This window comes from Varroa jacobsoni, unplaced genomic scaffold (assembly GCF_002532875.2).
Source record: "Varroa jacobsoni isolate VJ856 unplaced genomic scaffold, vjacob_1.0 scaffold_1211, whole genome shotgun sequence".
Taxonomy (NCBI): Eukaryota; Metazoa; Arthropoda; class Arachnida; order Mesostigmata; family Varroidae; genus Varroa; species Varroa jacobsoni.
This window is the reverse complement of record NW_019214113.1, coordinates 34,226-60,462: the sequence shown is the minus strand read 5'-3', so window position 1 is coordinate 60,462 and position 26,237 is coordinate 34,226. Positions and strand designations below refer to the sequence as shown.

Here is a 26,237-nt window from a genome sequence, read left to right as displayed (position 1 = left end):
TAAAAGTAACACAGCCCTGCACCAATCAATTTCTACATTGAAGAGAAGATTCCAAGCACTTGTTCATACAGTAACAAATAGAGAGAAGCATCAAAAGATATTAAAAAAAAAATTCGATCTATCTGACCTAACACTAGTTTGCGCATCCTCATATATGCAGCAGTCTTCAGTGCCGCTTTTTGCAACGGTTGCCAATTACGTTTTTTACATACGTCGATATTCCGTCAGTCAGTCAGTCAGTCAGTCAGCCTCCCTACAGCAGACATCCTCGGTGCCCACATATGCATTGTGCTATAGTGCATATTGTGGAATATACAACCGGATCAGATCTACGACCAGTCATCAATTGGCATTGCCTAGTTCAGGCTCGGCTCTAGTTATACCTTTATACCCCTGATTATTTGCGTTGTCGCTACTACGTCCTCAGTCGACGACGGGCGGCGACAACTTTTGTTATTGCCACCACCGTCTATGCAGACGCTGCTGTGTATTCGAGGTGGATGTAATGCTGACGTTCGTCGAGCTTACAGAGGCCGGTGTTTGTGCGGCCGTGTGATAAACACTAAGCGAGCTAGAGAGATTGAAAGAGGCCGCACCGACTGTATACCAGTAGACGCAGTCAGACCTGCGCCATCGTTAAGATTCTGATCCGATCGCAACAGCAACAACAATCACGACCACAACAACGACTGGGCTGGTAACGCCAACGTCGACGGCAACAACCGAATGACGGTGCGATACTCGCCAGGTCTACCCAGCCGTGTGCTCGTTTGTCGATGAGTGTTGAACCTGTGCTCCGCGTCTGAGGCAGTACCTCCTGGAACAGCGACGAAGTTCGCCGGCGTGCGGCAGTGGCCTGGCTTTAGATTTGCGAATGTTGATGCTGTGGCTGAACTCCATGTTTGCCCGCGCGACTGCTGCTGTTGATGTTGTCCGATCGTTGCTTGATTTCTCCGTGGTCGTGCTCATCGCTGCTGTCGTCGACGGAGGCAGTGGAGTCTATCGAGGATCAGTTTCCCTTCTCAAACGAACCGAGCAGCGGCTGCGGCAAGGCGAAACTAGCGCCAGTGACAAGTACAGCGATGACGGCAGCAGTAAGCGACCTGCGCGACTAAAGGGCGGGGGCAGGGATCGACGTGTGATTCATGTGTCAGGATTGTATTTTTTTTTGGACGAAACGAAATAACAGTCGTCATCGACCCCATCGTTTCGAAGGAGAGGTCACGAAAAACCCGCTTACGCAAACTACATCAAGATGAAAACAGAATCTAGAGGACTGGCTGCGGGCGTACACGATACGGCGGTGGGAAGACGCGACGCGCCATACACTCTCTATCCTCAACCGCTGACGCTGCCGCTGCCGCTGGTTCGCCAAATCGAGAAAACGAAGGTGTAAATAGACGAACGAACGAACAAACCTGCGCGCGGTAACAACAACAAAAGAAAAAAGATGGAAGGAATTGAGATATTGGAAACCAGAGGAAAGCAAGGTAACAGGGAATATTCAGTATCAGCTCTAAGCTCAGTCGACAGAGGGGATTTCATGTCGTCACCACCGCTATTCTATCTGCTACATAAGAAAAAAGTATGCCGAATGAGTGCACACCAGAGTTTGTGGTGTCTGTACAATCACTAACGGAGCCGTTAGATAGCTACGTGGTTAGGCGGAGAAACGCAGGTCCGTTTATGTCCTCATGAAAGTCATATTGTTTTCTATTTTCGCGGCTTCGCAACGCAGTCGACTGATTCATATATTGTGTAATCCGCATAGAGTATAGTAGCGTAGCTCAGTACAACGCCAATGTTAATTGGCACGAAGCGTATAACATAGTAACGTCGTCAAAAAACATGACAAAAGAAAAATACAACCAATAATATCCGCTCCGATCAATCTACAGTTTACATATATAGATAGTTTCCCACTCTGGGGGGCTCCCTGTAAACAAACGTTTACGACTGGCTCCCTGCTGAAGCCTAAACATTGAAAAGGCTTTGAAATGATAGGTCAGCAGGAGACAGCAGCAGCGGCAGATTCATCGCTTGAGAGCGTACTATCATAATACAGCCCGGAAGTCGAACTAACGGTTAAATACGAAACGAAGTTTTAAACGAGCCGTACGATTCTGCACGTTTCTGTCTTACTGTCAGAATCTGCGGATCGACAGTTGGATGCACCATCCATCCGTCATGATCGTAACCGAAACTGTTCCGTATGAACGAACGGATCGAGCAGGGAAAAATTTTCGTAGGATCTAGACATATTGCTACTTACGGCTACGTTTCTATCTGCTCTGTAGTTCTTGGTCGTGGTGTTATGGCTGAAATTGGCTAGTGGTCAACAGGTTTAAAGGGAGGTGTGCAGATACGTTAGGTCTCTCTGAAATTTTTGAACAGTCGAGGGCCTGAGGTATATGTATCTGCGTGTCTATAGACGCCAATTCAGATGAAACGTTGATTTCAAATCGTCATCGAACTTCTCCTACCTACCTACCTACCTAGTATGGACATCGTTTGACACCATCGCGACTTGGCGCCTAACAGAAACCAGTCTAACATACGGCTCGAATGTGTAATGTGCAATGTAAAAAAAAGGTGCAAAGGCTAATGGAAATTTATTTATATGATACAACTAAACGTAGTACATGACATTAGGTTGTTCCGAGCCGTTTGCTTCCGTAGACAATACTGTGCGCACGTGTTATACAGGCGTAGGTAAAATTACTTGACATTTGTCGTCACGAGGAGAAGCTATTTGACGAAACCGTCGAAGCCCTATTTGTAATTACCCCATACGCATATATTTACCGTAAATGCACCGCAGACAGATAGAGTGTACGAAGGAAGTTGACAAATTACCCGACCCCCCGTTCTAAGGCAAATCATAATGACTACCAGGTGTATGAAAGTAAATACATCAGACCTTGATGACCGCCATTAAACAGGCTTGTCCTGAGACAGACAACAACAACCAGGGGAACAGCGTAAATCAGGCCGGCAGTTCGGGGTGCCAGGGGAAATAGATGGGAACGCGGGGGAAAACGACAGATAAAATCGTCGCCTGCTTCCTATGTCATCCAAACAGTAGAGAAGGATTGGTCAGGAGTCTAGGTGCCCGAAAGACCATACAGGCCTTAGTAGTACAGTGTCTTCCCATTTCATGGATGACAATGGCTGTTTGGCTCCCATGCTAACTCGCGCGGAGTGTGAGGCTCATTGAGATGCAATGACTTTGATGGGATGTCAGGGGGACGGTGGCGAAGGAGTGCTGGATACCTGAGAAGTCCGTGGGTTACGTCGGTTGGGGTGACTGGGGCTTGACACGTGATCCGGTGCAGCGCGGTATGCTCGAAGTGTCCGAGTTTCACCTAAAGCAAAGTACAAGCACGGTAATAAGGGGTACATTGAAAATAATTATGCTGTGTTTGAGAAATCTCAATATTTGACGACAAACACGCAAACTTCGTGGAATCGAGGAAAAAATGGAAAAAACATGTGACAAGATCATAATTAGAACGAATTGGTGATGCAATTAAGTATCAATATACATGTTTGATCGTAACGTTCCTTCCTCGGGCACCAAACATTTTAAAATCACACGTTCATATTCTATATGAATCACCAGCTCTAATATTCGGCCTCCGATATGATTTGCTTTCTGACGTTCAGTGGTTGTACGCGTTGGTTGTCGCCTCGAATATACCGCAAAGAACCTTTACGCGGTAGATAAATATGGCGGTACACCGTTACAGCTATGAGATGACGCTGGCGACAGCTCAAGGCAGCGGCGAGGAGGCTCTGAGCCGGCAGTTACCTTCCGAGAGGCGATAACGGCATGTTTCTACGAGGTTCTGCAAAAATATATTGGCCGCCCGCGTCAGATCATTGAGTGAAACGATATCGAGTAAGGCGAGACAGTTGCATATCAGCGAGAGTTAAACGAGGTGCTTCATTCTTCCTCTCTGTTGTGTGAGTGCGAGTGCGCTCACCAGTCGGTCTTTTACCTATCGCCGTAGGCATAAAGGTACACGAACAGGCGCATCTACAGTGCAAGAGGTGCCGCGACGCTCCTGCAGCCCGACTCAGTTTGGATTCAGCGAGCGAGAGGCGAAGAAGAAATCGCGTCCAACGAATGCCAAGCGTAGTATCGCGTAAAATCGCCAACCATTTAAGTTTGCTAGCGTTTACCGCTTCTAGAGCGGCTTTTTCATCTATATCGTGTCGGAGTCATTCGGATGAATTTGCGGTAGTAAAAGCTGTAGTAGCGCCGAAGCCGAAGTAAGATAGGTAATCTAGCGTTATCTACTATAGCACGTTCTCGTATCGCATTACGTTTTTATTCTCTCTCGTTATTTGAAGTCATTTAGACCTTCGTCCATCTTCAGTGTAGGCGTTTTGACGCTTTAGCGGCAGTCATAAGACGCGAGTAGCCGGGAACTCATATAGATTGCGATAAAATTATCATACATACTTATCGGCAATGTGTTCAAAGCGAAACCGTCATTTCTCACAAAATAGCCAGTGAGAGGAGCAATCCACCACTGAAGTGCAGGTTGATTGGTAAGCAGGTCGACGTCGCTGACCTTCTTTCCTAGCGTTTTTTTTCTCTTTCTGTTACGCCAGTTTGCAGAATCTCCTCCCTGCTAACGTACGCTAACGAATCGTCCTGCGCGGTAACGAATCCTTCACATTTAATTTTTACTCTTCAGGATTACGGCTTGACATCGGATTTCATACCGCTCCACCCTACGTTCATGCTCACGAACTATGTAAGTCGCGCCGAGCTGGACGGAAAGGGTCGGCCGTTATAATGGCTCGCTTGCCTGCCGCCAGTGATCAACGGGGAGAACGGCCTGAGTTGGGGATCATCCGTATCATCACCAATGGTGATAATGACGATGCCAGTGGCCACTTGCGGCGGTGGTGGCAATTTGCGCCTTTACGGTTACCGTAAGATGCGCGAAGAACGGGAGCGTTGACGCCATGCGCGTCATAACAAGGTACTGATGGAGGTGAGCACTGCTCGCCTCATCCCCAGCAGCAGCATCTTAGATGGTCAACCGCTGACAGACGCTGGTTGTGGTACGTGTGGACGGTCCTCGTCATGCACTTATTCTATGCGACTATTACGTTGCCGTTGATGTTTGCGCTCGCCCTAATTTAGCCTGATTCCTATAGTTCTTGTCCCGTCTTTCGCTGTTTGTAGACACAGAAGATTTGAATCGCACGTAACGCTTACCACTCATCGTTACGGTTGTTGCAGTATTAGAATACTTACTTACTTACGTTCTTCTATTCATTACGTGAGCCGAGCCTCCATTTTGGAGAACTTAAACGAACGTATCTACTGAATTCAGTCAGGCAAATGTCATCATCATTATCATTTTATTTAATGGTTGTTGCAGCAGCAGCAGCAGTAACTAACAGCAGACGGTAACAAGTTACCACTTCGACTCTGTTTATCGTTGCGTCGTCGCTGCAGAAATGATGGCAGCCCGGTGCCGTTACGTGAATTACACCGGTAATTCTCGTTAGCTACTTCCAAGTGACGTTGTGAGTGTCAGGATACTGGTGCGTGGCAAGGCCAACGCTCTGAGATCAATCCGAGCGGTGGTTCAAGCAGTATAGCTGAGATGGCGAAAGGAGCGGAATTCGAAAAGACAGACACAAATACAAAAAAAAAAAGGCGACAACAACGATGAATCATGATTTTTCTCTGAATCAGCAAAGCTTAATTTGTTGAGAATACGTACTTAATGATGACTTCAGATTTTCAATTAGTTGATGATACGTTGGGCACGATCGTTTCGAACCATGATTTATGGTCAGGCGATAGTAGCTCTCAGATTTTACAAGTCGATCCTCAAACTAACGGTGCCCTTTCGGACTCGATTTTGCGTTATCTCACGTGTGCAACTACATGCAAGCTTCGCTTTAATGGTGTACAATGATATATTCTCGTTTTTTTAGATTGTATCACTTTGAAAATAACTGAACAACAGTAGTGTCCTTTGCTAGCCTAGGATCTTCATCAGCTCTATGTCCTATCTCTAGTATTTTCCAGACGCACATTCTCTAGTCACATGTGGTCACGTTCTCTGTATGATTTTACTTGAAGCGGATCTCCGGTAGGCGTGAATGCACAAATGTATGTCCGCCGCTCTCATATGTAAGCGACAAGCAAAAATGATACCCTCGTACTAGATTAACTCTAACAGTTTTCAAAAAACAAAATGTCCCATCCACTAGTCTATATGTGCGAGTGCATTTTATCATGAAGCATTGCCACTGTCTATAGCACCCCGTACGTTATTTAACCGAATTGTTTGTTTAATCTATTTCTAAAGGTCCGTAAGTCCGTCAATGATTTCCTCGTTTACTTCGTTCTATACCCCCGTTCGTATGCTTCATTCTCCAAACTGAAATGAGATGAAAGAAAGAAGAACGCTTTCTATCTACCTATTCTTTTTTGTTGTAGAAATAGCCCTCCAACCACGAAACGCTCTATTTCGTCTCTGTTGCTTTTTAGCGTTTTGCCTAAAAGCGGTCCATATGAGAGGTGTTTATTGTTGTTGTTTACGTTATTGTGCTTTGTTGTTACGTCAAGTGTAATCTCTCCGAGCTCACAACAAGAGATGGGGCTGGCAGTGATCGATTCGATAGGGTTTTCGCGTTCTGCCCTTAAGTGGCTTTACCGCAGCTGTTGCAGTGGCTGTGCCACTCCTCTGGACGCTGATGTTACTGAAGGGAACGTAAGGAAGCTCAGTCTGTTAATTCAGTTAGCCTATTTGTCTCCAAGTTTAGAAGACCGATCAACTGACTCTCAACAGCAGTGACTAGTACTAACGCCAATAACAACGACAACGCTAAGGTCCTACGCAACGGTCTGAAATGAAATAATGGTGGTCCCTCCCTTATTTTTCACTTTACTCCACAATGTCGACGAGCGGATACGAGTGCGATGCAGAGTTCATTGCTGAGCGGCTGCTGCGGCCTCATGGTCTCGTGTGCGTGACGCAGCTTGTCAGTCTGATAAAGTAACAAACCACTAGCACCGTCCGACGAGTTCAGTTTGACAACAGCAGCGATGGCGACGGCGAGAGCGGCAGCAGTAACAGCAAACGTCAGAATCAGAAACAGTGCTCAATACGGCAGCGGCAGCTTTTTCCTTCCTGTCTCACTGGCGTAGAGAGGCACACTCTCGGTTCTCTGTTCATTCTGCGTAGAATTCACCTATCCCGTCCTCCACATCGTGTTTAGCGTTTATTACCTCCAATAAAGGCGCGCCTCTCGGGGACATCGGTGACGGCCGTTCCTCCAGAGTCACGGCGACGAAGGTGCTTACAGCCATAGTACTGCCGAATGGCAAAACTAGCGGCGGCATTTCCGCACATTTCAAAAGAACGATTGCAGGCTCATACGCAGACACACATGCGGTCACATCGTCATGTAGACATACGTCAAGAGTACGTGCACACTCGCCCATAACTTGCTATCTGCGAGTTACGTTCAACGCTGGCCTCTCGCTACTGGGACTAATAATGGACGTCATGGTGGACGAGTGCTCTGGAATCGCCGTTACTGCTGCTGATACTTTTGTTCCTTTTCGGTCGACTCTTCCTTTCGACATCTCAAACGCCCGTGTGCTGCTTTTGCGTCCCGAATCATCCAGATCGGCTATAGAATAGTCGGTACTGCCACGCTGTGTGGCCCCGAATGGAACCGAATGGCCACTGAACCGACACGGTCGAACGCTTTACCAATATCGACAAAACCCGCAGGTCGATTCTTTTGTCGCCTTCTCGTGGCTACCGATAACGCGATGATCGTAGCCAATGCACTGGTATTGCCAGTGCACTTGCTCTAGATCAGGTCCACCGTACCATCCAGCCTAGTTCAATCCAAGAGCACACTTGTTTCGTACGACTAAGCAATTCCTAAAACAGCAAGAGTAGCAGCAGTAGGGGCAGCTCAAATCATTGACATCGCCAGATCGTTGCCAGAGGTTGATGTCGGTAGTGATGGCTACAAAACGGCGCCATAATCTGGTCTCATCGCGACATGCGGGGGAATCAGCACCGCATAACGGCTTCGATAGGGGGATGTCTGATGGAGGAACGTCTACCCCCGGAGCTTAGACAACACACGACAATAAGAGAAATGGTGGGGAAATAATCTCTTATCTATCGTCTAATAAGTTTTTAGAGATCGGTGGAATCGCTGCTGTTGACCGGCAATTATGATTGACGACGATTACATGACTCCCACAGACCTGACTCCCTAGGCGGTGTTTCGCTGCCCCCCGGTCATACCATCACGATTACTAGTGTTAGTGCATGCATCTGGTTGCGACGTCGACGGTCCACCGCCTGTGATTACCATATTCGCTTGGAACTCTTCGGCTTCGTACCTTGTTCCTCTTACTTTGCAGGTGACTTCACCGCTATGATGCTGCCTCGTGTGCTCTGTCTCAATGATCGCGGTTGTTTTATGCTTGAGTTAAGTATCCCCGAGCTGGTAGTGTGGACCTTGCTGATCGGGCATGTCCAGTTATCCAATATGGAGGCGAGTGGACCGCGTTAGCGTACTGTTCGAGTGTGCTTGTCTCACTATCAGCCTATAAGCACCGGCATGTTCAATGCTGTGAGTCTTTGGGTGTGGTGGACCTGTCTAACAGCGATGTAGCGGCGTATTACTGCTCGTCTGATCCAATGACTGCTGACTCTCTCGGCCACTCGTCACTGTTCTCTGGCAGGTTTCCATCGTTTTTTCTCACTTACTCTCATTTTGTTCGAATCGTAGTTGTTCATTCACTTAAGTCCAAGCTGTCGCTGGTGCTCGCCTAACACTGACGCTGCCACCCGTGTCTCATGGGGATGGCTCACCCTCACGCAAAGTGGTCATAGTCTCCCGTGGCCGTTCGATGGCACATTCATCCGCGACGAGTTTGTCGCTTGCGTTTGATTTCGACGTGCGACAAGAGAGCGATCGGCACAAACGTAGACTGTCCCGTGACTCTTCGCGTGTCGTTGCTCGAACTGTCACTCTACCGAACTGATGCCGCCCGCCACTGCGGCCAGTACTGCTCATTTAGAATAACGTACCCATACAAACGATGCTAATACGATGCGGCCTCATGCGGCGGGTTAAGTTGACTTGGTTGGGTCGGGCCAGTGCCGCCGGGCCAAGTATTAGAGGCGATCTGAATGGCGTGCAACGTAGCGTACTTGACGTCGATTTGCCTGCCGCCAGATCGGAGCAGGCTGGCGTGGAACGATGCCAAGGCAAAAGTAGCCCGTCAAATATTGTTCTGTGGAGAATTCAGGCCGTCGTCGTCACCGCTTGTTGCTGCCTACGCTGCACTTCTCGCCTGTGGCTTTAGATTGTTTCCGAGAGCTGATTGATCGAGCTTTCGCTTTTTTTCTGCCACTGCCTTTTGCAGTCAAGCTTTTATTAACGCTCACAGTAGACGTAGTTGTAGTAAACTGTTTAGGCGCTAATTTCGCCAGCTGTTGGGAAGCAGATCGATAGTCGACCGGTGGCGACGAGGATGTCGCGGCACCGTGGCAGTGCCACGCTCTTGGATTCCCAGTTCTTACTACTTCAACAGTCGTTTTGCTTTGACAGCTGCTGGTACTACTCTTAGGCAAGCAAAAGGGAGGCCACCAACGTCAGGTGCCTCCCGTATGACGCGTGAATCGAGCACTTCGCTGGTGAGTTGGTCAATATACAGACACACAGACTGGCCGAGCGATAACGCATTGCGCCTATCTCGATTAATCGATATTCGAGCTGCGTTGCGCTATAATGAATGGGTGTAAGGAACAGTTATAATATAAACAGCGAAAACAACTACAAAAACAAGTCCTCGCTTTCGTATGTTTAATAACGTCTGCTATCTGTGTTGATGCAGTAACATATTTCGATGCAACGTTCTCCGCAAGCACTCCAGACACTGTTCCGTATGATGATATGGCAAATGTGATAGCTAGGAACAACTTTTTTCTTTTTACCGGTACAGCGGTTAGCAACGTAATGTCGCTTCCGCGTTTCTCAATTGACGCTCAGTTGAAACGCGTCATCAGCGTCTTCAATACACTAGCTAATATCATCTCTACGCCGGTGAATTGCTCCATAGAACGATACGCGTCATTCGTAGATAGTCAATCAGTATAACCATTGATTACGGTGGCCTATAGCGTAACACTGATAGTTAACAGGTTTGTGACGGAACAAGCGAGCTGGGTCATCGCCAGAGAGTGCCTATGAGTTCTTGCTATGTGTGCTCCTTTTTTGTCAGTCTGCCGCTGTTACTGCTTTGCTGGTGAAAAATTTAGGGTAAGGCCTAAATTGAACAAAAGGTAGGACACATCGTTGTTAATTGCCTAGCAAGCGAGACCAAAGCCTGATGTGGTTGGTTCCTGCTTTCGGACATGCGTTCCTGGGTTTTACAGCACCGGGACAGACCTTAGGCGGCCACTGTTGGCGTCAGCGCCGGCGGTCGCAGCAGGCTGGAGACGAAGTCAATGGGGATAACGACGAGGAAACAACGCGGTGGGCACAGGAAACAAGGAAACGAGATGCCCCCAGATGGGCGGGCTACTTGCGGAAGACCGAACAGCGGCTGCAGCAGCAGCGAAAAAGACCGGGACCGGACATCCCGGACCTGACGTGCTCGGCTGCAAGAGGCAGGGGCCCAGGAGCCAGGAGGAGGCAGGAGTTCAGGAGTCGAGGAGCCGCCCCGGTGGTGTGTGGCAGCGGCCTGGTAGTGGATGATGATGGCGATAGCTGTTTTTACGTGGCCGACTAACGGAGCGAACTAGTGAGCTACCGACTAGCCGACGGTTCGAGAGACCGTCGACAGCAGTAGGCGCCAGCTACCCATCGCACACAGGCTAAAACAGACTTCTCGCTTTCAGGTCCTATCCCTAGAATTCTCCCACAGAAATACCCCTAAATGTGCCCCCAGTCAACCCCCTTGGAGGCCCTCTTGAAGTTGGCCAAAGCTTCAGCCTAGAACTCAACAAGCCCACACATGGGATATCCTGTCATACTTCTTACCCACCATTGCTGCTGTTTCTGCCTTCCCCCTAGCTTCAAAGTTGGGCCTTGAGCGTGACTCTTGCCTCCGGCTTCCTGCCCGCCCCGACGCCAAAGCACTGTTCTGTTTCTCTTCCCGAATTTCTCTGTTTCTATCCTAATCTCTTACCCTGTCTCACTCTCTGAACGTCTGACGTGCCTTGGCTTACGTTGCTTTGCTCTCTTGGACCGCTTTTTGTGTCTGGCGCTACCGTTATCCCACCGCCGACGTGGTGCTAACGGGGCGGCGTAGGCGGTAGCAGCAGCAGCAGCAGCACGAGCCTCCCCGTCGTCCCGTAATATGCGACGTTACACTAGCGTAGAAAGTAAAACGTAGTATGTAACACATAGGACAGGGCAGAACGACGGCAGTAGTGGCGGTGGCAACAGCGGCAGTGGCACTATACGTAAGCGACGCATGAGAAGGCACTAAGCGGCCCAACGGCTGGTAGAGGCCGGTGGTCGGAGGCGGCAGCAGCCGCCACGCTTGAGGTTGAGGCGCATGCGCAAGGGCCCGGGGCCTTACCGAACACCGTGAGGCCTCCATTCATTCGATAGAGAGAAATGTCGAGCGGGGTAACGGGAACCGTGGAGTACGGCTAAGGCCACGACTGAAAGAGCCAAGAGCTCAGGCCGAGCAGGCCGCAAAGAAGGAAGGTCCGCCTCCGAGGCCCCACCTCCCACCTCTTCGAGGCGCGAGAGAGGGGCCACGGATAGGCTCGTCGTCGTCCGGGCTCGCCGTCGTTCGAGAAACCTTCACCGGGCCAAGCGCTTAGGCAGCGAGGAGGAAGGCACGAAGCGGTGCGGGCCGCCATCGCCAGGGCCTAAACAGGAGGGCCTATTTTCCCAGCCACTCGAACGGTAGCTGCTTAGCAGCAGGCTAGCTGCAACCGAGTGCGGCCTAAAGCCTGCTGCCTGGCTAAGGCAAGCCGAACTACCGCTACCATCGGCATAAGCGTGGCGCCATGCGCACTAATGCTAACGCCAGGTCCATAGCCAGATCCCAGGTCCCACCACCTTGGGCGGCACCTTTGCGAACACCGCCGCTACCTTCTTCTACCTATGACTTTGGACCCTCCCAAAGCCATGATACATAAGTGAGCTGTGCGGGCCTCTGCCCTCTAGACGACTCTGCGGCCAGGAACTATCGCGAAGGTTCGCTTTGCAGAGCCATGTACAGAGTTAGAATAGACACCCTGCCCAATGCAGTGGGCTATTACGATTAAGCGCCGCAGCTTTTAGGTCCTCTACCTGTGGTAAGCCGTTGGCAGTTGCTCATCAGGCTAACGACACCGACCTGCAATGTTTTTTTAGCGTACATGTCACATACATATACATATATAGCAGTGGCAGGCCGACAACTCTACAGTCGTTAAATATCGCAGCGACAGCGTGAGCCACGGTCTCCGTTGTTTCCTTGACTACCTCGATTTGCACGGCTTTCCGTCCCGCTTTCATTGATCTGCTCTGCTCATTTTGGGGACTCTTTACTTGCCGCAGTATTCGGAAAGCTATCAACTCTGCCCTATCTATCTGTTTCTCCCACTATCACAATGGCCTGGGTCTTTTTTTAAATCGTTTGCCACTTCCACTCGCCTGGAAACCACATCCCTGTTAACAGCCATCAGTAACACTGGTTTCGGCAGCGGCCGCTGCCGCGGGAAATACAGTAATAACGACAGCAGGAACGCCATCATGCGGCCGCATCGGTCGACAGCGGCGATGCTGGGCGAGTGACGATGGTGGCTAGAACGAGCATCGCGTACAACGGGAAATAGAGTCTGGTCACGAGTTGAACACAATGGCGGGTTCGCATCACCTGGAGTCGGTAACGGCAGAGCTGATCTTAGCTAGAATATTTAAAACAGACAAAGTTTTTGAAGAAGATGAAGTAAAGCAGATATCTTGAAACGTCGATTGCGTGCGTAGTTAGTTGTGGTTAAGTCCAGGGAAAATGGCCGGCAAGCAGAATGCGATAGATGTGAGCGGTTACTGTCTGCACCTGAAATTCTGTGAATGCTTCAATGAAAAAAAAAAACGTAACGACAGAATAGAACAGATTCATATCTCTTTCCATCTGTGTTAATTTGAATTTGTTCCTTCGATTTCTGTATCGCTTGATGGTAAGCGTTCCATTCGCGGTGCGTGCGTTTTCGGCACAAGCTCTTCTACCGTACACCCATCACCGCTGTCTCCAGTCTGCCAAGAGGTCTCGAGCGCCGGTCATCATCGACAGCCATCGCGTCATAAATAGTTACGATAGACACTGACGGTGAAGATCGGAGGACGGAATATCCGAGCGTGCATAGCGGCCCGGTAGAGAGCCGCGGTTGCGCAATATTCTTGCAACGATGCAGCTGTGCAATGCTTTGAACGCACTCCTTGCTACAATGCAATTTGTTCAGTGACGCTTAAGGCAGTAGAGGTAGCAGTGGAAGTGGCTGCGACGACACGGCGACTTCGAAGCGTCAGCTACATCACAGCAGATATCATGGGAAGAAAGAACAGGGAGGTGATTTTCACGGAAAGAACGCGGTAAACGTTTCCTGACTGACTGGCTGGCCAGCCGGCGCGACGCCTGCTCGCGTCGCAGGCGCGCTATCGATGGATCTTCTACCTGCTGCCGCTCGGTTGTCCTCAATGCAGTCGGCTCCTCTTTGACCGCTGCCTTCATAGCTGATGGTGCTGCTGTTACTACTTACAGTCGCTAATGATCGCCGGTGCTGCTGGAGACGCATTGTACACATAGTGTGGATTACATTACCTATAATGAACGTCTACATCGTAGTAGCCTGTGATGGCGTAACAACAGTTGCAGCTCAGTTGGTAACAGAGGCGAGAGTAAGTAAACACAATGGGCTAGAACAAGAGCGAAATGGGTTTCCTATAAGACTATGGGATATGAGGTCCGCAACAGCAATTGAGTGGAGGTTTGCGAGGGGTTTTGCAGCCGAAACTAGCTTGCGTAATTAGTAATGATGCTGAACGCAGTAAAACATCGCAATGGTCGTGCGATGCACGATTCGGTGTCGAGCTGGTACCGTCTAAAGGATATCACCTCTGTTATGATTTAACCCTCCTTCTTCGTCCTCGTCTTATGTTACAGTATTGGTAAAGTAGGCCTGATTGCTATTTTCCAGCTCGATCCTTGATTTTGTTTCATGCATTCGCTCGATCGCTCGTTTGCGTTCTTTCTAACCTGTGACTCTTCCTGGATAGCAAGCGGCGAGACGCGGACCCGGCGACCCGCTTTGGCGGTCCAGGCAGGTTGGCATTGTTTACGGCAGCCGTGTCACATCGTGAGGCTGTTGCCGCTGCTGCTGCTATTTCTAGCATTTTTGCTGGTGTTGCCGCTGCTTGCTTTCTATGCATATCTCCACAGCGGTGGATGGCGGAGAGATATACGGTTATGCGTGAGACAGAAAGCGTCGGCTCTCGTTGATACTGCTGGTACTCCCCCCGCCGCCACCGCTGTGTCATAGTTGTGCTCCAACGTGACGGCGCACAGATCAAAACGTATGTCACGGATGGACATGCTACACGATGCGACGCAATGCGCTAGAAAGAACGATACAAAACGGTAGTGTTACACGAAACTGAAACCTTTGTCGAAATCGAGAGTCCACTTTAACGTTGGTCACTCGCTTGGTCGGTCGGTCGCTCGCTCTCCCGCCAGCTGACCTGAGCGTGTCCCGCTGCCGGCCATTGTTTGTTGCCAGCCGCTCTCCTCGTTACTAGCCAAACACCTAGAATCCAACGGAATCGACAATATTTGTGATTAAATCTGCAGCGGCAGCGGCAGCGGCAGTACAATAGCGATAACAATTAAAAAAAAAGTTATGACACCAGACGCCATGGGAATGCCACCTGAATAGCGGCATATGCAAAATAAGTACTCCGTTCTTTGTGCTCGAGCGGCCGGTGCCAGTATGTGGCCAGCCAGGTTAATTGCACCACGTGCGTATGGAGTACTCATGCACGCATCTATAGCGATCGCATCGAAAGATTTCTAGTCTAGTAAGAGAGTCCTTTTAGGACGAAACAAGTCTGGCCACTCTTTAATCTAATTTGTCGCCATATTGGCCTAAGCGGTAATCGAACGGTATTTGTGAATAGAATAAGTTCGTTTTGGCCGGCCTAAAATTTTGTGTAGACCTGTTTGTTTATTCGCTGCATAGGCTACACGTTAGCTCTTAGAATAAGCCTGCAGCAGGGATGAACTTGAGCTAATATAGACGGCTTGTCCTGACGACAATGATCTAAAACGATCTGTTGAAGGGGTTCTCCAACTAACAAGGAACTGTAAGTTTTAACAACATATGACCCTAAAGCTAGTTTGCTATTATCGGCTGAGTCACAAATGATTCATCATAACTAACATCTTGTTATGAGCCTTTCTCAACATGGCGTTTTTTCTAGAACGATTAAAAAACCATCTACACAAATATTTACGTTGGTCTTTGCTATCCACTCTCACTGGGCGTCTAGTTGACATTTCTCTTTTACGTGACCCTTGTAATAAGTCATCATCGGTTTACCTCATCATCGACTCGCTCACTATGGCGTGGCTTTGTCACCGCTCGATCCCACCTCCCCTCAATACGGCAGAGCGAGTCTTCGATCGTATCCGAGATCAGCTAACTCTTCCTGCCATAGCCTGCCAATAAATAGCCTTGCTCGATACAACAACAGACAATGAAAGCGTCAGCGAAATAATACCGTATCAAACGAGACCAGGGGGCATTCATTTTTCGATTGACCTCCATTGTCATTGCTGCTGCTGGCGACTCCGGCTGCTCGATCCAAGGGCCGGGTCCACAGAGTCAACTAGCCAGCCATCGACAATAGCGTATAGGGGCATTAAGCGAAAAAGAGAGCTTCGTGGAGGATTTGCACCGGGGCAACACGATAGACGCTCTGGAGGCGTTGGAGAGCTAAAGCACGACGCGGCGCGCTGGAAAGAGCGCGCACAGACTCTCTCTAGCGAGCGTAGTAACGCGACACCATCTTTGACGCCACTAATTTTTAGTGCCCAGTGGTTACATAGAGCTGAGAGGGACGAAACGAGAAAATCACACAGAAGGAAGGATTAGCAGGCAAAGTCAGCAAACGATATACCGGTCTGACCTGGTATGGCAACACGCGCTCACACATCACTATGGTAGTAACGGGAAACGCCGTAGGCAAACTAGCAACTCGTCAGATCTCTTAGAAGTATGGCTCGCTGTGCAGGACGACGGAGGAATGTCGCCAGGAATCAGAGAAAAGAGACGTATGTAATCAGACGGAGAACTACGAAAGGATACAATTAGAGATCAGACAAATGGTGTCGGGGTCGGTGCTGTTGATAGCTCTGATCATGTTGCAAAGATCCGAAACTATAGAGGAGATGGTCGGGAAAATGCGGAGATGCCAAATGGGGCCTGCGTGGGCACCTTAAATAAGTCAACTACATAGAAGAAACAGACAGGTTTTCGTCTTTGTGTTATTGTCAATGCTATCAAACACATTCAATGCTTCCAAACGTTGAGCACAGCATGTACGCGTAGAGTTGCCCGAGGGAGCAGTCATGCACACTATCCTAAGCGAAATTTGTCCTTGGGATGATGTAGTGGTAACTTGTTTGCCTATGAAACTCGAGGACAGGCACGAAATCGGGCGTAAACAACGGGTACATGGTGCGTTTTATGCTGGGAGGACCCGCCAGTCACCTGAAGCAATGCCTAACTAGGACGGACGTAAAACTTTAACTATATACGTACTTATCCTGAACAGACAGACAGTAAATAATGTTGTTATGTTGTTTCAATGGTCAATGCATACGTTGTCTACTTTATTTCATTGGACTTGGACAAGGTATATGTGTGTACTTAATGAATTTCAATGATTTGTTTCCTGTTTCTTCTGCCAACTTCTGAAACCTGAGGCTAAGGTCCGGAGCAATATCACTTGAGCGGACCTCTCTATTGTTGCTGGCGGAGGCCGATCGAGTTAGCCTTGGCCATTTCTTTCGTTTACATGACATGGCTCTCATTATTCAGCTGCTTCCGATCGCGCGGAGACTCGGCTGTCCATGGCCGGCTAGAGTCAGTGTGAAGTTCACATTGTTGTATTTATCACAACAAAATATCTTAGTTCGTTTTGTGTGTGTGTGTGTGTGTGTGTGTGTGTGTGTGTGTCTGTGGGTGTGTGGGTGTGTGTTTTCATTTAGATTATTGCCACTGCTGTTGTCAGCGTCGTAAGAGATCAGGCCGATTGTCTTCGAAACGCTTTTACCCGCTTTGTAATCCTTCGGTATTGACATAAATCAATGGACGGCCATTTGCTGGACTACCTTTTCCACGTCGAGGAATGTAAAACATATCGTCTGACCGTTGTTATCGTAGCCGTTGCATCACACAAAAGCTCGCCTTGATAACACGTCGCGTTCAGCGCGGTAGTTTAACAACAACAACAGCTGCAGTTTCATTGCCACGAAAGGACCTAGGCAACGCTAGCAATACAGCCTTTTACTAAGTAAATAGGAAAACGAACGACTTGCTGATACATATACCTATGTAGCTTAACAGAACTAAACGCGTTTAGATCTGGCTTGTCATAAGAGTTTTCAACGAATTTTCACCATATGGCGAAAGCTGGTATTTAAGGCCGGGCACACAATAGTAACTTCTCTGGTGCTCATAGACGAGCGCGCCTTTAAACGATAAGCGGATGACACTGAAGTCTAAAGGGGCAATCTATGAGAGGTTACGTACCTCTCATGGGTCGAAGGTCACGAACATAAACGTTCTTTAAGATTAAATGTTTTAAAAGTTTCTACTGCGAATTATGCTAGATGCCCCTTTGAGCTCAACGAGACCTTACAATTGATTCGCTAAAGCTCGAGTGTTCATTGTTGCGGCGATCGTAGGCATACGGTTCTACTCGAAACGCGAATGCTTTCTAACCGGGAACAAGAAGAAAAATGAAAGACGACATATTCAAAATTAAAGCCATTTGTAGTAGCAACAAATGGGTTATAGTGTAGTATCTCGATCTGTATCCCACCGAACAAGGCGGCAACGTATCCTTGCCTTAACTAAACGCAGCCATCTTGTCGTTTGTTTTAGGTTCACCTGCTAGCTACTCTGAATAACGTCATCGTTGTCTGCTCTTCCCCCCCCTGGTGTTCAGTTCGAGTCTGACAGATACCATCGCTGTTCAGAATGCCCTCAGAATCATCAGTTGCGCCTTTAAATATACTAGTTTGTACGCTTCTTCCATAACCGGTTTTGCCAGCTCTAAACGGCATCGGCCGTTTCGGTTTACGAACCCCGATATGAGGCGAAGAGACGCTGATCCCAACGTTTCCTCTGAACGTGCGTTTGTCCAAAGCGAGAGTGAATTTCCGCTCGCGGACGTCTCTCGAGTAAAAGAGACGCTTGTTACGCACGAGTTGGTCGAGTTTCGCATTGTGGCATTACTAATTTAATCGCTGCGTTCTATACTTAGCTTCCGGTCCGGTGGCAGTACGAGTTTGGCACGTGTGCACATGCCGTAGACTAAGAGAGATCAACGAATTCGCTCTGACGTAGTTGCTAACACCGGATGCTGGCCAAACCGGCATAGGCTCCGCTGGCAAAGGGTTTGTGCACGGTGAAACTTTCTCGCTAAACTAAAGGCATACAAGTACAACAAACATTCAAACATATGTTTGTCGAAAACGGCCAACATGAAAAGGAAAAACAAATACGTGGATTGTAAGAACAGGGAACGGTCGAGCAATAATTTTAGCTTGATATCAAAAAAAAAAAATTAAAGACCACATTAGAATTGTTTGCGTTTCAGTTAGAATTTTGTCCTTTGAAATTTTCCGCATTTGATTTGTGTTCGTTCTATAGTATATCTCTTTGTCGTCTGCTACCTACGGAAGCATTCGAAACCCTATTATATATATTATATAAAAAAAAAAAAACTGCCACACCCAAAGAACTTCTAGTTTTTCTTCAGTCATCAGATTTCCACCTACGTACGCGCCTCGCCTTTGATTAACGTAACGTAGCTAACTGGTTGGGTTTGAATATGTCGCTAGGCAAAACATGTGATACAGGCCACACCGGGCTTGAAGACAATTAGCTACCGGGCGCAGGTCGTTTCGTCTACTGGCATCCTCGTATCGATATGTAAAATGTGCACATTTGGTCGCTAGTGATGCCGGTCGGTGCAATGCTAGCTTCGCAATTTACACATATGGCGATTAAAACCGCACGCATAGATGGACAAAGAGAGTACTTGTGCCTAATCGATGCGCGGGTCGAGAATTTCATGTTGCCGGATCAAAGAAAACCTTTGCCGCCTACCCGCAACACTTCAATGCCTCAAAGAAAAACATGTTTTACAGGAAGAAGAACAGGAGTTAGATTTTGTTTTACTTACGGGCCGGGCAGTACCAGCTGTCCGGCCATTGCGAACAATGAACTCCGCAAGTCGTCATTAAAATACGCGGAAAACACATGGAAATCAGATGCGAAAGCGGATTATTGTCTGAAGCTTTGTCAGATTGTGCTCCTCGACCCTTTTGAGAGATTGCTCTTACTTTTGGCTGGTTCGCGAACTCCACGGTAGCAGCTCGGACGTCCACAAGGTGACAAGGTTCACCTGCTGAAAATGGCACGAGCACCTATAGCCTAGATTACTTAGATCTCAGGATATTCAAGGTGTTATCGTCATAGGCCATCACATGACCGGCGGACCTTTCGTTTATTCAGAAACGACCGAATCCGTTCTATTGATTGCACCGTCGCTAACGAGAGTGAATCTGAATTGTTCCTTCTCTCCTTTTTTTCGGAAGATATTGGTCTGGCTCTTCGTTCCATACGAAACGTAATTCTCATGAGCTATATTGTAATCGGAAATAAACATAGCCAATTAGCAATTAGTTGTCGTCACAGTAGTTCCAACGTATTTTTACTAAGATAGGCAGTTTTTCATCAACCTACGAATGCTCAGGCGGGAAGAACAACATCAATAAGACGCAGTGAAAGGAGCTTTTAGAAACTCTAGCCCATTGTCTGTTTGGCCGATGCGGACCGAGGCCGAACACCTATGGTTACGCCATGGTTGGCAACACAATCTTTGCCGTCCTGTGTAGGCCTTTTCTGTCTTTCTTTCAGCTTGTTGCCGTTGTCTGAGCAATCTTTCGTACGGATTGCGTCGTTCGGACCATATCTCGCAGCCTCGACCTAAGGCCAACCCCTGCTCCCTTCCCCCTCCCCCCCCTCGCGCTCAGTCACTAGGAGGCGTGGGTCCCACCTTAGCGATGCTGGGTCGGATTTCCGGCTAAAAGTTTGAATTTAGCCGAAGAAATATAACACACTCGGCCCACAATCGCAAGGCATGCGATAAACACGATATAAAAGTGCAACAGTAAAGCCCCTAACGACAGCAGAAAGCTTTTTCTGTTTTTTTTTTTTATGTCTGGATGAATAGCTGTTAGAATTGGGCGTAAGAGAGCTGGTGGCAGATGTTATAATTTATAAGTAACCAGATAAGAGTAATGTCAACCTTTTATCGGTTCTTGCCAAGAGATCGATAGAAAAAAATCTAAATGTCTAAAATGTATGTGCATATATGTACGCTGCAAACGTGCCTACATGATAGATATTAGTAATTTTTCAATTGTTGTTAGTAGTTTAGGGAAAAAACAAGTATACAGTAACTTAATGAGCATTTGTAATGAATAAACATGAGATTTTAGCTTTCAGAATCGCTCTATTTGATACGAATATAGATTAATTAAAGTGTTCTGATAAACACATTATCACTTATCTGATAATGATGATGATGATGATGATGATCGTATCGTTTGCAAATCGTGGGCTTTGTAAGCAGTGAGGAAATTGAGCTTGAAATCTTCATTCGTTGCGGTGATGAACTGCGGTGCTTGTTATGACTCTGAGGTCGTCGTTCTCGTGAAGTTTCCCAGTACAGGTCGCAGTGCGATGAAGTAGCGTGTGTTATCATGCAATAGATCTAAGTCGATTCGTAACCTATTTGGTATCCGGATAACCCCTACTGCATCTCCAATTCGAGGTCGAAACTGTTAGCGCTTACAAAGCCTCCCTTACGACTTTTCTGTATTCACGGAAGCGCAATGACATTATCAATTATGTCTGTGTGTGGTACTCAAATCGTCTGGCTCGCGAATGAGGCTAATATCACCACCGCAAAGTCTATCTTGAAATCGAATTGTTTCGGATCGGAACTATCCCGGTGGTCCGCCTAACACAGGTCTAATTACCTTGAGGTCGGCTCTCTTCGCACCCTACGGGGATTATTGGGCACACCTTAGTACCTAGCAACAACGAGATTAGAGAGAAGGTAACGCGTTACTGTCCTCTCAACTGTCCTATTGCACATGTTAACTATATTATGGTCAAGGTTGAGCCGAATTCAACTAGACTAACTGGCAAGTCCATCGTTTAGTTCAGCATGTAGAGTTTTCGATGTCGGCTCCGATCTAAGAAGTAAAAGTGTGTGTTTGCTATTTTGCGTGCTTGTACATTCTGCTTATGGCGTTGACCTTATCTGAGTCTCCTTCCTATTGATAACTCTTCCTCCATTGACAGTTGCTCTCTGAACTTATCTATCTGTTGCTCTCAGCGAATTCTTCACCTCGTTAAGATCAGTACCGAATTTCGTCGACGACTCATTGCCGAGCCATATAAGAGAGCTACATTGCATTTGTGCTCCAAATCTGCCCCCCGTGATGCTAGAGTCCAGAACTCGTTCAAGAGATCGCGCCCAGCCCAGCGTCAGACACCCCTATCTGCGAACGGCTCGCCACAAATAACCATATGTGACCTGTGACTGATGAGCGACCTGAAGTGAGCGGTATCACATTGAACCACTGATGAGGTACACCGGGTGCCGCCGTCCCACCGCCCTGTGTTGTTTTGATTCATGTACTTACTTGTTCATAGGGAAATCGTAGCGATCAATTTAGCGAGCGATTGTGGCGGCGCCGACGACGACAATGCTTCCGGAGTACAAACGAAATGACGCCGAACAAAAAGCCCATGTCACTGCGCCACTATGTGGTGAGAGCGTTCTCGTACAGGGAAGGCACAGACAGTTACTTGCCCGCTGTAACACCCACCGTTCATGCCGTGCTGCATAAGAAGCCAGTATACATCTAAACGGCTTCCAGTATCAACGGCACCTCAGGAAAGTCGGATGCCAAGTTTGGCTAGTCAGGGAACAAGAAAGCTTTTAAAAGGCGTCGTGCCTCTTGACAGTGCCTCCAATCCTGTATGATAGATATATTCTACTATACAATTCGTTAGTGATATGTAGATGCGAACAACACGTGAGGGTTATTGTGTTGTCATAGTCATTACATTTGTGTAAATGTGCGTTCGAGCGTGAGTGAGAGACATGTCGGAGTCGTCCGTAAAGAAAAGCCGGTGACCTTCAGCAACTATAGTAGAATTTAGGAGACAATCACAGCCGGTGCCAGCAGAAATAACGATATCATCAATTGTCTAGCTATTTGCAGTGTGGCAATCCATTTATTGTGTAGACGGCGTCACAGGAATTTAGATCCGCACGAGCGAAATCAAACTGACTGGCCGGCTGGAATCGTTTACGCTACCTTTGCAAACTTTATCAAAATGGTGATTTACGTAGCAGCCCTTTGTCCTTTTATTGGTGCGTTGTTCTCTAACTTCTAAAACGGGCTCAAACGCATGAGAGCGCGTATCGACTTGATCAGGACACCGATGCGCGTATCGATCCTATCCTTAACGAACGTTGCTGTACGGTAGTACGGTAGACCTGGTCCTTTTGCGGCTTTTCTCTATGAGAAATTCTGCGGCTATGTTAATCTCATCTCAGTAGTTTTTTGGCTGCTCAGTTATTAGGGTCCATGAAGACCCTCTCCTGCTTGATTCTCTGGCTATATTCTGAATTAAACGCAATGAAGAGATGATCGATAGAATCGGTTTGGGTTTCAAAAGCGGGTCTGTTTGGATCTATTTGTCTTGTATTGTTGTCCTTCATTATCGCTTATTGTCAAGTAGTGTGCGTGTTTGTCGTCGCCGTTATTGTCGTCATGTTAATTTGTGTCGTATACGCATTTCGTTTGAACTGTTTTTCCACCTTCTTCGTGCGACGCGTAACGACGAACGGTGTACGGCGGCGTTCGTTCGGCCAATCAGATTTGATCGAATCACATTTTGCTAAGATCCGGAAGAACCTGAACGGACGGCCTTTGTTGGGTTAACAGAGACCAGAAACCGACGTCGTGTCGAGTTTCTAATGTTGTCGTAACAACGGAGCAGGACAGAGTGAGGGAAGCGGTCAAGAACCAGGTCTTGTGTGCGGGATGTTTATTGCGGGGAGTGAGTGGTCTGACTGCTCTCCGCAATAAGCATTTAGCTGGTTTCTGCCGTGAGAAGATGAAAAGCAAGTTTGCCATCAACGGTGCTTAAAGTCTATATATCCCTTCTGAGTCCGGTTAAAGTATATGTGCGATATGCATTGTATTGTGGAGCTGCCTTTTTGTCACTCTGCTGGGCCAGCGAACGGACCTTACCCGCGTCTTCTTGCTAGTTCAGACAGAGAACGGAGTTTAACTACGTCCGAGCGCAACCCTGTAAACCAGGACAGGAAAAAAGTGTTACGGAAAAATAAGAATATGAAAAAGATTCGTGGCGCTAGCAAACTACACCGCTGCTTGTCGATTGTGTTCCTAGCTTTTGCATATTTTATAGAAAGGCCAAGCAGGAACTGGCTGGCCTACTTCGAATACTTTTAGCGTAAGCGAATAGGATCGGCCATTGCCTTGCCTAGTGTATATGATTCCAATCTATCGTTAGGCAGTCTCCCGATCGAATGTTGCGCTGTTGCTGTAAAGATAGCATTCGCTACGTTGGTACGGCAGGCTGAGACGATTTTATTTTTAGAAGATTATGCTTACTATTTGGCCAATTGCATTTCCTTTTTGCCGTCTAATCCATAGAAATCTTGTCTAAGGAATTGTTTTTAACTGCTTATACTTACAATCATACCTGGGTGTGAAAGCCATCATCTATATTTAATATAAAAAAAAAAAAAAAAAAAAAAAAAAATGTTATGCAACCTTGGTTCATTATGAACTTCGACTGCTAACCATTTTTTTTCGTATTGCGATTTCAGCTCTCCAGAGCAGCCAGAAGGCTTGTTCGAGTGGCGCCATGCTCGGCGATCTTCTTCTACGCTGCAGTTACTGCGATCTGTCATTCAGTGGGGGCAACTCAGTGGCGAGCCTGCGTGACCATATCAAGTTTGCCCATCAGACTCTTGACAGCCTCGTCAACGGAAAAACCATTACGTCGAACGCTAACCTTCTCGCGCAGACGCCGTGTGGACTTTCGGGGCTGACCGGTCTCGGAAGTTTAACCGGACTCGAGCCCAGTTTCCAGTGCGGGAAGTGCAACGCCACATTCCTCAAACGTGACCATCTGGAGAAACACGAGTTGCTACATACATCCGGCAGCACCCTCGGCTCCACACTGGCTGGAAGGGGAGGCTCCGCTGACGAGAACTCAGCTCTCCGTCGATTCAAGTGCAACGAATGTCCGAAAGCATTCAAATTCAAACACCACCTTAAGGAGCACCTACGCATTCACTCGGGCGAGAAACCGTTTCTGTGCGGAAATTGCGGCAAGCGGTTTTCGCATTCTGGATCGTATTCTTCACATATGACAAGCAAAAAGTGTCTCGTCGTTAATCTCAAGGTGGGCATAATAAAGATCATCTATTCTACTTGTTCTAACCCATCTTTCCAAAAGACAACAACATACTAATAGCCCCTGGTGGCAAAACGTACTGTGGATAGTATGTAAACATGTGGGCATGTCACGTAATGTAACGTGAGCCATTACGTTCTGGCACCCCACCATCGCAATATATAGCGATACTGGGTTTCTGAAAAAGTTATAGATTATATAGATATCAATGAATAATGGTGTAGCGAGAAGGCAAAGAATCGGGTCGTGAACCTATAAGCATGGCCCATTCCTCCACGAACCGACCGTTGATCGCCAGCAGAGTCCGCTCCAGCCGATTTCAATAGCTCTCGATTATATTGCCGAATGACGAAGTACTCCCTCCTATAGCCTAGTGCAGACGATACATATTGGATGCCATTATATGTATGAACGTATTGCAACTGAATGAAAATTGGTTGCATTGGTCCTCACATCGGGCAAACGTTATATAAGCCTGACTGTGCGTTAACGCCTAGTATCGCCAGTGGGCTTAGTCATGTTAATTCCTTCAAACTGAAGTCGCGCCAATTTAGAAGTGTTAACGGACCCCCTGTGAGCTTCGAATGAAAGTGGAAGGGGCGAAAGGGAGATCGATTCATCTCGAAACTTGAACATTTGATGATGATACACCAATGAGGCCGGGCATCGTCCTACATATTGTGTATTGCGCTGTCTCAATTCGTTCGCTCAATCAACTCAAAAGTTGTGCCCTTTCGTATAGCGATGCAAGTGATATATACGGGGGCGTCCTCGTCGTCAGAGGCAACTCATACGGAATTAGCACAGAGGCGCTCGTGTGTCGTAGCCACGAAGGCACTCACGGAAGCGTTGGGTCTGCGTGTGCTATGCGTCGTTCCATGATATACACGCATGTACTATCGTCGTGTATTTTGCTTAATACACCGGCACAACGGGCGAGATCGATCTCCGATGCCCAACAATCAGCCAGCGAAATGTGACGATGCAATACGCCTGTTTTATCGGATCAGAACGAAGTAGCACACTACGGACGAGGTCACCAGCCTTCCGCCGCCAGGCCTTACTATGACTTCCATGGCCGGCGGATGGTTGGCAGGCGTTTCGTTTAACGTGATCTCTACCCCCCACGGTATGGCGTGGCGGAGTCTATGATTGCTTGAAATTAAAATCCAACCCAACTTTGACCCGATGGATGCAGCAATGACTTGAGCAAAGTTATATTAATAGTAGCAGGGGCTACTGCCGTGTCCGCCGTGGGTAAGGGGGCAAAATGATGTACCTCCATTTTGGGGCGTGTAGCACGACGGGGGTGGGGGCTGGAGGGAAGGGGGTTATTATCGGCCCATCATTAACACAAGTCACAATGGGGCCGGTCTCCGGTTCAGGGGGTAG

The 26,237-nt window shown here is 47.9% G+C and overlaps 1 protein-coding gene across 1 annotated transcript in view; it reads left to right on the top strand.

Moving 5' to 3' along the window:
• zfh1 (Zn finger homeodomain 1) overlaps window positions 1–26,237 on the top strand; it is a 38,072-nt gene that overhangs the window by 2,529 nt on the left and 9,306 nt on the right. The window contains exon 2 of the mRNA XM_022846103.2: window positions 24,253–24,833. Within this exon, the coding sequence (XP_022701838.1) occupies window positions 24,291–24,833 (543 nt within the window). The 5' untranslated portion in view covers window positions 24,253–24,290. The remainder of the gene's footprint in view (window positions 1–24,252; window positions 24,834–26,237) is intronic.